This window comes from Hippoglossus stenolepis, chromosome 21 (genome assembly GCF_022539355.2).
Source record: "Hippoglossus stenolepis isolate QCI-W04-F060 chromosome 21, HSTE1.2, whole genome shotgun sequence".
Classification (NCBI taxonomy): Eukaryota; Metazoa; Chordata; class Actinopteri; order Pleuronectiformes; family Pleuronectidae; genus Hippoglossus; species Hippoglossus stenolepis.
This window is the reverse complement of record NC_061503.1, coordinates 17,997,441-18,008,253: the sequence shown is the minus strand read 5'-3', so window position 1 is coordinate 18,008,253 and position 10,813 is coordinate 17,997,441. Positions and strand designations below refer to the sequence as shown.

General features: G+C 44.2%; 1 protein-coding gene across 1 annotated transcript in view; it reads left to right on the top strand.

Annotated features, from left to right (window-relative positions):
• LOC118100414 (ankyrin-3) overlaps positions 1-10,813 on the top strand; it is a 92,421-nt gene that overhangs the window by 21,992 nt on the left and 59,616 nt on the right. Inside the window, exon 2 of the mRNA XM_047338263.1 lies at positions 10,681-10,782. Coding sequence (XP_047194219.1) covers positions 10,681-10,782 — 102 coding nt within the window. The remainder of the gene's footprint in view (positions 1-10,680; positions 10,783-10,813) is intronic.

Genomic DNA, 10,813 nt, shown 5'->3' with positions numbered 1-10,813 from the left:
GCCAAAATTATATGTAGATAAACATTTTCATGTCAGTCGATATCAGTAATTATCACGATAAATGTCACATTATTATTTCTTTCGCGTTTGAAGACTCATTTTTCTGAGTGAAGGACAAATGCTTGAAGCAATTTTGATTTATTGATGATAATTGATTTGTTGCCCTTGCAGCTCTAGTTCTTTTGTGGCAGGTTTGATTTCTGTGCTGCTGTGAGCGGAGAACCTCCTGCTGCGTTGTTCGTGTGTGGAAGGTAAACTCCGGAGAAAGTCCCGACCCAACTCTGAGGACATTCTCAGGAGATTGTGTGTGAAAGCGTCTTCAGTCTTATAATGGGTGCTCCTGCTGCAGTGCATCGTCCTCGGCGATGGCAGTTATTCTATATTTCATGTTCTGCTCCGGGAAGACGCTGTGGGCGTTTCCTAACAGCAGTAAGCTCTTAATCTCTCGTGGCGTTCGGCGACTGTTCCCGGAGACAAACGCTGGAGAGAAGACGTTTCACTGACTCGAGGCTTAAGTTACCTCCTCTTCTTGTTGGAAAGACAACTGAGTCGTGCTCACGTGTTGAGGGAGCTCATTGTTTTTCCTGGTAGATTGTAGGAGTCGTATACAGATGCCAGAAAGTCTTAGATGATACAGTAAACATGTCAGAGAGCGTGAAGGGGTTTTCGCTTGTGATGCTGCAGATAAAAAATCACAACAGCAGCAGACACGAGGCCACTGTTTATAATACTTTCACACTGTTTATTTTCATTTTGCATAACGGGGCAACAGGATAGTGCGGTTGATCTTTGCTTTGTGAAAAATTACAATTTTCAAATCACTTAAAATTGTCAAGAAATAAATCAGAGACCTTCACGAATCAAAGAAAGTTTAATATTAAAAGCACATTTTAACAACGAGGCAACTCAGAGAGCTTCAAAATATAAAACATAAACGGGATCATGACAAATTGTAACAGCAGCACAAGACATTTAAGTATTTAAAAGGAAATTCAGAGTTACATAGAGAATAAATATATACAAAAAGAAATAAAACAGTTAGTTTTGACTCTTGGGACCGAGAGCAGACGTGTTCCAGACGACCTCAGGGTCCTGATGAGTTGAGGGCTAGTATCTATGACCAGGTGAAATCTGGTGCGGATCCGTATGATTAGCAGATTCATTTGATTTCAAAACCTGTATGAGCTACTGGTCAGTCAGCCCTGGTGGAGGTTCGTGCTCCCAGTGCTCTTCTAGTTGATTTCTAAGCAGATCTACGTATATTTCTTCATGCAGGATGAGGCAAGAGAGATAATTATGTCCTCTGAGAGTTTAAGTCATGCTGAATGTAAAAGTGTGTGTATCAGCTCTGTGTGTTTCCTCCATGTGCCTCAGTTTCCTGCATTTTGAGGTGAATTATCCTCGGGATGTAAATCTCCTGGGGAAGGTGAATACCTGTCTGTGCCTCCGCCCTGCTTCCCTGGTGATAGACGACCAGCCGGCGCAGGGCAGGCCTGTAGCGTCCAACACATCCTCCCATTCATTCCGATAAAACTCTCACCAGCCTCATTTCCGAGCTTGCAAATCTTCCCAGAGCTGCATGGAATACGCTGCAGAGATATTCTGCAGAGTTTGAGATGCTGGGGAATAATTTATCACTGGATTTCCACATGTGTCTCATTCCTGCCAACTAAATCGCTTGGCTGCACTGGTCATGATGGGCAGCGCTGTGTGATTTTTATTCTCTTCATGATGAGCCAAAGCAGGATTCTTGCCTCACGTCGAGAGGTTTTAAGGGTTTGTTTCATTTCAGTTCTGCCCACGAGTGGCGCAGCAGCAGAGACCTCAGGGGAATCAAACAGTATTTGGTTTGAGCCAAAAACACTGTCCTCATTTACACAATTCCCTACTCGCCCTCCCTCCCTCCCACTCTCTCTCTCTATATATATCTATATGTGTGTCTATACACCCCCTCATCAGCCACTATAGGGATAAAGAGGCTCTACAATAATACAAGTGTGTAACACCTGAATCCCAAGTTTCTAAATGCAAATAAGAAAATGTTCCTGCAGTTTACTTTCAATACTCAAGGATACATTTCAGCTTCAGTTAGAACTCGTAGTATTTTAACTTGTCAAACATGATTATACAAACTTGAACATCTCTCAAAGCTGCACCAAATCAGTTCCATAGATATTAGTTATTAATCTATATTTACATCAGGAGCAGGTCCGCCATGTTTTTTACAGTAGCCCAGACTGACAGGCTCTCCTTTATGTTTGGAAGTGGGGAGGGGGAGATGAGGGGTGTTCAGCTGCAACATAACACTTCACCACTAGGTGTCACTACATTCAACACACTGAACCTTTAAATACAGCAGTGGGAAAAATTCAAACAACACATAAATCATGACAGAAAACATCTCTGGAAACTTTTGATTTGAGGTGTACTTCACTGGCTCATGTCCCATCTGCTAACGTGGAGGAGGAGGAGGGTTTATGGCACCTACTGCAGCCAGCCACCAGGGTGCGATCGAGACGCTTTGGCTTCACTTTACAGGAGCTGTCGTGTCGTCCGTCCTCGCACACAGTCTGTGGTACAATCAGTCACATGCACCACACACTCACTGCAGTGCACGTCCCTGTTAGTGCACCGTGTGTGCTTTTGGTCTCGGGCAGATGTTAATTTATTCATGACCAGCTCTCCTCGCTGTCAGAAGAGATTAACAGAGCAGCCGGAACAGAAGCTGCTGGATTCCGTCTTCGTCGTACGTCTCTCTCCACTTTGTCTTTTTTAGATTTGGACACGCGCATGCAGCAGAGACGGCGCGGACAGGTCGTCCACCTCCGTCTGTGGGTGTTTCTGTTTCCTCTGTGGGCGGGGCAGTGTGTCAACCTGCTGACCAGACACCATAAACACACACTCACACATAGACGAGTGCACAACCTTACATCAACACACACCCGCCCTGTAATCCGGCAGCGACGTCATCTGCCGTCGTCCAGTGAGGAGCGAGCAGAGTTTCAACGTCTTGTAGAAAAACACGAGGCTGAATCTCTGATCTATGATTCTGTCACTTTCAGCTGCGACGGAATGTGAAATGAACGACAGAGGAGAAGGAGGTGAAGAGGAGTTTGTGCGCTGTGTGTGTTTTTTTTTTTTATCCTCCTCCATCTGTAGCTCAAGTGCTGTGAAAACACTGAGACTGCAGTAGCCGAGCGGCCAATCAGATTGCAGCACTCGACAACAGCCCGTCAGAGGCAGGACAATACGCACACGCACACACACGCACACACACACACACACACACACACACACACACACACACACACACACACACACACACGCACACACACAGACTTTGCTTTAGTCTGCCCCATTCTCTGTTGATGACATAACAAAACACAACAAATTAAGCTTCAGCTGTTCTTATGAAAACTCTTGATTAGATATTAATAACAACAATAAGAATCAGTTTTCTCTACTTTCCTCTGTCATCACTTTTCTTTATAACAAACTGTGACAAGACGTTTCCTGATGTTTTTTTACATGTGAGGACAAAATGCTTCTCTCTCCTGCTGCAGTTGATGCAGTACTAGCGAGGGACCACTAGGGACTGATAGAGGACAGTGAACAGTGTGTGTGTGTGTGTGTGTGTGTCTATCTATAGTTATGAGGCCAATTCTGGTTCAATACCATCATTGTGAGGACATTTTCTCTGGTTCTCACAAATTCAGAGGCTTGTTTGAGGGTTCAGACTTGGTTTTAAGGTTTTAGGGTGAGGGTCAGGACTTTGCTTTGACTTCCATTCATATCTCTAACGTTAACCTTGTCATGCGTGACCATAACGTTAACTTAACCACAGTTCACCTCTGACCTCCGACGTTAACCAGTCGCTCAGAACTGTCGTTTAGCCTCATCAGGACTGAGCTCCGGTCCCCATGAGGTCAACTGGTCCCGACGAAGCCAGGGTTATTACTGGAAGACAAAAACAAGTACACACACACACACACACACACACTAGAAGCTTCCATACATCCATCCCAGCCAACCCTGAGAATTTAGGAGCTTTGGTTGCCATGGCAACAACCCTTCTCTTCTCCCTCATCTGGCTGTGATCCTTTCTCCCTCCTTTCACAGATGTCATAAAACACCAAAGACGGATCATTAAACCGAGATGTGTGTGTGTGTGTGTGTGTGTGTGTGTGTGTGTGTGTGTGTGTGTGTGTGTGTGTGTGTGTGTGTGTGTGTGTGTGTGTGTGTGTGTGTGTGTGTGTGTGTGTGTGTGTGTGTGTGTGTCACGGTTAACTCCGATGCATTTTCCCCGACTCCTCTCCGCGTACCTGCGGTGACGGACGAGGCAAATTCCTCTCCACCTCTTTTACAGCCGAAGCACTCAAGCGATTCGTCGACCAACAGATACATAATCTGCGGTTGAGTTTGATAATCAGTAAATCATTGTTGTCAGTTACAGACCTACTTCCTTTTGAGCCATATCTTTTTTTATCAGCTGCCGACCTGATAAAAGCATTAAATTATGAATGAGATACATCAAACAATCCTCTGCAGGATCATACGGTCAGAGAAAGACTGTAGAATATCTTCAGCTGGTCCTGCTTGTTTCATGGACCTTAAGTTCTGGTTACTCTTCTTTTATTCATCAGCTGGTCTGATCTTCAGTATCTTGGTTTCCGGGGATTGGTCGAGCTCTTCCACTGTGTGTCGGTCCCCGGGCGCAGATCCTGTTTGCACGCTGCGAATCAGAATCCTCCGTAGCACAGCCTGGCACAGTTTGGATCTACCGTGTCCTGATCTTTGTTTGTGGTGGGGAACTTCTGCCTGTTGTCACGTGCACTGAGTTCTGGAGATTCTCTGGAGATTCTCTGGAGTTTCTCTGGAGATTCTCTGGAGTTTCTCTGGAGTGAGAGCCACGCGACAGATGCTAAAATGAAAACAAACGTGTCCAGATGACAAAGTGGTGACACACACGTGAAAGACACAGACTCAGATGTCGAGAGAGTTTGAGGTGATCAGAGGATTTGTTGCTGCTGTGAACACGTGTTAGTGGAGAATCTCTCACTGCGTCGTGCATGTGTGAAGTGAAAAACCTCGAGATCCTCCGTGCCTGAGAACGGCTTTAGAGAAAACTCTGTGTAAGTGCTTTTACTGGAGCTGCACTTTACTCAGGTCAGGATTGAAGTACTTATCCTATAGTTTTGCTTATATTAGACGTAAGAAAAGTGTAAAACTTCCCAGATTTCTTGCATCCCTGTGAACCAACAGAGAAGGAGGAGGACTGGGTGAGACCCTCCGACCCTCAAAGCCATGTCCACCCTCAGCTCATTGGTCTGGGTCATCAGATGCATCGTCTCCAAAGTGAAGAGATAATCTGAATTAAACAGCTTTAAACGGACCAATTTATTTATTTATTTTATTTGTAAACCAGCCGAATTTTACAGGATTATTATATTCTTATAGTTATATGTAAAACTAAGTAAACACTTGGCGACGTCAGAGCTGTCGGCTGTTTGTTATGAATCTGTAAAGTCAGTGGAAGTTGGTAAAAAGTTTCATGTTTTCCTTTTCATACTCTGCTGGCAGACTGACACACTCAGAGCAGCGTCTGATCCGGTGTTGTTCCGGTGAGAGTTGGTTTGAGATTAACGCCGGAACTCGTCTGCCTCCCCCTTCCTCCCCATCCTCCTCCTCTCCTCCTCCTCCTCCTACTCCTCCATGCTCTGGACTTTGTCACTGTGAGCCAGGTATTTTTAGCCGTGACATAATGCCCCTATCTCCCTCTCTCTCTCCCCCCCTCTCTCTCTCTCTCACACACACACACACACACACACACACACACACACGTAGCCTTTCACTCTCGGCCTCTCCCTCACCCTCCCTCTCACACAGACCGTCCCTCCCCCTCTCCTCCCTTGCCCCCCCATCCCTCCCTGCCTGGCTCGCAGGCTAAGGCTATAGCTGCCACAGTAATTGAGTGCTCAGGTTTCACACTTTGAGCTGCGGGCCGAGGGAAACATGGCAGTGGAGGAGGCAGCGGACTATCTGGCAGAAGTAAGTCGTTACTGCACTTTAGAGAAATGACGCCGCCGAGCTGAGCCGACCGTCGGCACGCTCACCTGACCTCACCTCTCGGCTCTGCATCACCTCTAGCCAGACTCAGAGGTGCTCAGCTGACGGTGGCGTGTGCGGCGGTCATGGCTCCAGAGATGGGACATATTGTGGGACGGGTTGTGGGAGGTTAGAGGCTGTGTGGGGGTCGGCGGTGGTCGTGGATGGGACGGGTGGCTGTTGCAACTCTGCTGCACCACTCTGCTGCAGTGTGCGTGTTTATATACAGTGTGTGTGTGTGTGTGTGTGTGAGCAAATGACTGTGTCCTGGCTCACTGTTGTTATACATCTTTACCTCCTGCTGGTTATTATGCACAAATGAGCCTGTACACTTTGCTGTGGCCTCAGTTCCATGTTGCAGCCGTGTGAATGGGAGCACCTGACCTTGGACTGCAGCGCATGCTCTGTGTGTTCGCACGAAAAAAGGAGAATGAAAGAGCAAAAAGGAGAGAAATCCAGGGAAAGAGAAGAGGGAGAGATGTTAGAGGAAGCTTTTTTTAAATCAGCTGATCAGAAGTCTCCTGAACGTGCTGATGTGTGACACAGCGTCTGCAGCGTGTGTTGTGACATCGTCATGGGTCACAGCTGAAGTGGCACTTTGGAAAGAATCCGCAGGAGGATGTGAATTTAACGTACCGAGGTGTTTAGATATAATCAGATTTTAACGCGTGTTTCATTGAATGGACGTGTGGTGTCATGTCACAGTCTCTGCTCCCTCGGTGCAGCCGGCTGGGGGCAGCTCCTCTGTCGGAATGTGTGTAACTGTATGAGCGTGAAGCTCCGTGTCGTGGAAAAAGAGCGACTGTCGCATTCTTTGCATTTCTCTCCCGGAGAAATAAAGTTTCACTTAACAAGTCTCCACTCTGCTGTTACCAGTAAATTCTCTCGGAGGTTGAATCAGATCCGAATGTTTGAATCCGGAGTTTTTCAAAGAACATGGGTTCATTCTGTAAGAAAATCTATTTTAAAACTAGAATGTCACTCAGTCGAGCTCACACCTCCAACTGTCCCTTAGAAGTCATTCAAGCTGCACCAAATTTCAAAATGTCATAAAACACTGTATTTTGCAAAAGAAAATCCTGGATCAGCTACATAATGTGTTCTTCCATGACCCAAACCGTCCTTCACCAAGTTATGTGTCCAGTAGTTTGTCAGTAATCCTGCTAACTAACAGACTGAAGCATAACCTCCTTGGAGGAGGTAATTAAAATCCTGTATATCCACCACTTTCCGTGCTAATCTGTTATTAAACCATCTTTTTTTAATAAGAACACAATTAATCAGATTACAGGAGATCAAATCTGTTTTGCAGACATGAAAACTTAAAAAAAGTCTGTGCAGAGGCAGGTTTAGTCTCATTAAAGGGCTTATTTGTCTCACGAGTACGAAGCTGGAAGACGTTAGAAAGATGTATCGTCGTTCACCGTTGCAGATTAAAGTCTTCAGCTCGAATGTGGACACGGAAACAGAAGTTTAATGTAAAAACTAAAACTTGAAATTGCTCACTTAACATGATTTTTGAGCATTTTATGGAACTAACTTAGTTTTTTGTGTCACGTTGGCCTGAAAACAACAGAAAATACAGATATAAAATCTCGGATTAGAGCGATTCCCGGTATATGCAGGTTCCGGCCACGTTAGGACCTTCTGGTCGGCGGTTCGATCCCCGGCTGATGGTCCGGTCAACACGCTGTGTGAATGATATACGATGATATGACTGTGTTTGAATGGATGTCGGTGACTTTATTGTTTTTATAAATCTAATAGTTTTGGTTTCTCATCATTCATATGAGCTTTTATGTCATTTTATAGAAATACAGTATATTCACCTCATATGAGATCATCTTTTATAGTTTAACCACACTTTGTTTTAATATTATTATTATTAATATTATTATGATGCTTGAAGTGTAAAAGCTTCTTGACTAGAACATTTAAAAAACAGCTTTCAAAGAACCCAGTCGCTTAAACTTGCTGCAACTCACAATTCTTAGTATGTGGAACTCATAATGAGAAAGTTTATATAATTATATAATCATCTGAACAAAAGATAATTATTTCATGCAACTTTTCTTGAAAGCTTAAGAGTTGACCTCAAACTTCCAAAGGTTGTTCAAAGTGTTACAGACGATACGGGAGGTGTGACACAGCTCGAGCATCATTTGAATAGGAGACATTTTAACTGGTTCTAATTTAGTCGTGGAATGGCTTCCATAGGATCATGTGGCTTATATACATACGTGCACTGTGCTGTCTATTGATAGTCAAGAGCTTCTCTGCATCTCTGCATCTTGATCTCTCTCTTTTGTCTTTCCTCAGTCTTTTGTTGAAACGTCTGAACAGAACAAGAGAGTTTTCTCTGAAACCCAAACACTATTTAATCACCCACACAAAGATGTAAACATCCTGTCACTGATCCTGACTCTTGTTCTGGTTCTCTCCTGACTCCAGTAGAGACGTAGAGGTTTGACGGTCCCTTCATTTCACTGTCAGGTTACGTGATTGGAATTTCTGTCAGAACGTCATGTTGTGTGTTTACCTGGACACCAATAATCTGATATTAACCCGAGGAAGCCGATAGTCTGAATAAGATGCTGCCATGTAAACAGCCTGCTCTGATTATCTTAACCTGAACAAGATCATAATCATTCATAATCTGTGTTAGAGCAGCTTCCTTCATTTTCGTCCACAGGAGGATTTACAGTTGATCTTCTTACACTTCTATCTCTTTACAACCACTGTATTTCTATATAAATACTAATAAAGGAAGCTAAAGCAAAGTGTTACCAATAATAATAACGATAGAACCAGTAATAATGATTATAAATATTATTATTATGCATTTATTTTGTAAAATGCTCACATTATCAGGGATTTAATAAACTTGTGCGTGTGATGTCATGGTCCCAGTCCGACAGTCAGTAAGCCCCCTCGTCTCCGCACCACTGACTGGATGCTGACACCCAAAACATACTGTGTGTGTGTGTGTGTGTGTGTGTGTGTGTGTGTGTGTGTGTGTGTGTGTGTGTGATGATGAACTGCGATAACATCCATTCACTGAGTGGGGAAGTGAGCTCAGCGATCAGCTTTGGCCAACAATCTGTCTACAATAACACAGATCATGGAGCAGTAGACGACGACGTAAGATAATTATTGAGATGACGTAAAAAAAATTCAGAGGATTTTGAATAGTTTCTGGACGGTTTCATCACAAACTGAAAAATTAAATGACAAACAAAAAAGAATCACTTGCAGTTTAGATGCTCACGACATATACAATAAATACACAATAATCACAGTCTCAGGCTCATAAGCATCAACTTTTTACCCTTTAAAACATAAATTATTCATTTTTCTTTGCTTTCTTTTTCTTTTAAAGTTTGCAGTTTCCTTATATGGTGGAAATCAGTTATCATATATTGATTATCAGGGGAGGTTTAGGTGGATTATCATCATTCTCTCTCTTATTATTACATGAGCTCACTTTCTGTTTTCAAAATGTTTCAGATGATTTGTTTGAAATGTAATTTAACTGCTGCAGGGTCTGTTCTGAACCTTCCTGTTGGGACTGGTCTGTTGTTCGGTCTGTGGTGATGCTGGTTGCAGCTTTTCTTTCTGAAACTGTAAAAGTGACCTGCAGTAATAGACTCAAATTAAACCACCTCTTTTGTTCCTTCCCTGTTTCCGGGTGTTTCATCCTGTGTGTTCATGAGTGATGCTCGTCGCTGTAACTCGGTGAATCAGCTTGTGACAGTTTTTACGAGGTTAATGTTTGTTCAGTGCAAACAAGCAGCTGGTTTGTGAACGAGCACGGATGCAAAACTGAAAACATGCGACCTCTGATATGACACTATCGTCCTGTTACTGACTGTGCACTGCCTTGTGTGTCTGTGTGTGTGTGTGTGTGTGCGTGCACTTGCTAGAGGATCTTGCAGGTTGCCAGCAGCACAGTGTAACTGGAGAGTTCCCATCCTGTGCTCTCTCTGACTGGGTGTGGTGGACTGTAGCACTGGACTGCAATCATGAAATCAGAGACACACACACACCGACTCCTGCATGTCTGTCTTTCCCGTGTGTTCTCAGCCAGCTTCAACATCCACACTCCGTCTTCACACGGTCGTACGCTCGGCCGCACCCTGAAGTCCTCACAGACTCGTATAAACATGTGCACACGCGGCGTGTTTACTTCCCTGCGCTCAGCCCGATGACTGCAGGTTGACTGCAAATTACTGTGTTCCTCATTCAGCCTGATCCTGTTGTTGTTTTAGTTAATGTACAAGCTTCAAGGGATAAATTCAGCTCATGTCTCGTCGCAGGGATTCACAGGGATTGAATGACTCATAAATACATTTAAATATTTGCTTCCCTATTTCTGAAATATTAAACAGCCTGGGACAAGCTCCCAGATGTCCTATTTGCTTCAGTGCAAAAAGAGATTTGGAATTTTCTCTTGGAGACGAGCAGGTTGTTATGTTTCCTGGTTTTCCTGCACATGCGGGGACCTTGTACTCGTCAGCGCTCTGTGCGTTGCTGAGGTAGAGATGACGAACTTTCTCTTTCTGTGTTCTCCTGCAGACGGACGTAAATGCCTGTTATCTGCGATCAGCTCGGGCCGGGAACCTGGAGAAAGCTTTGGACTACCTGAAAAATGGAGTCGACATCAACATATGCAATCAGGTATGTGCTCTAGCATTTTGTGGGGATGCAG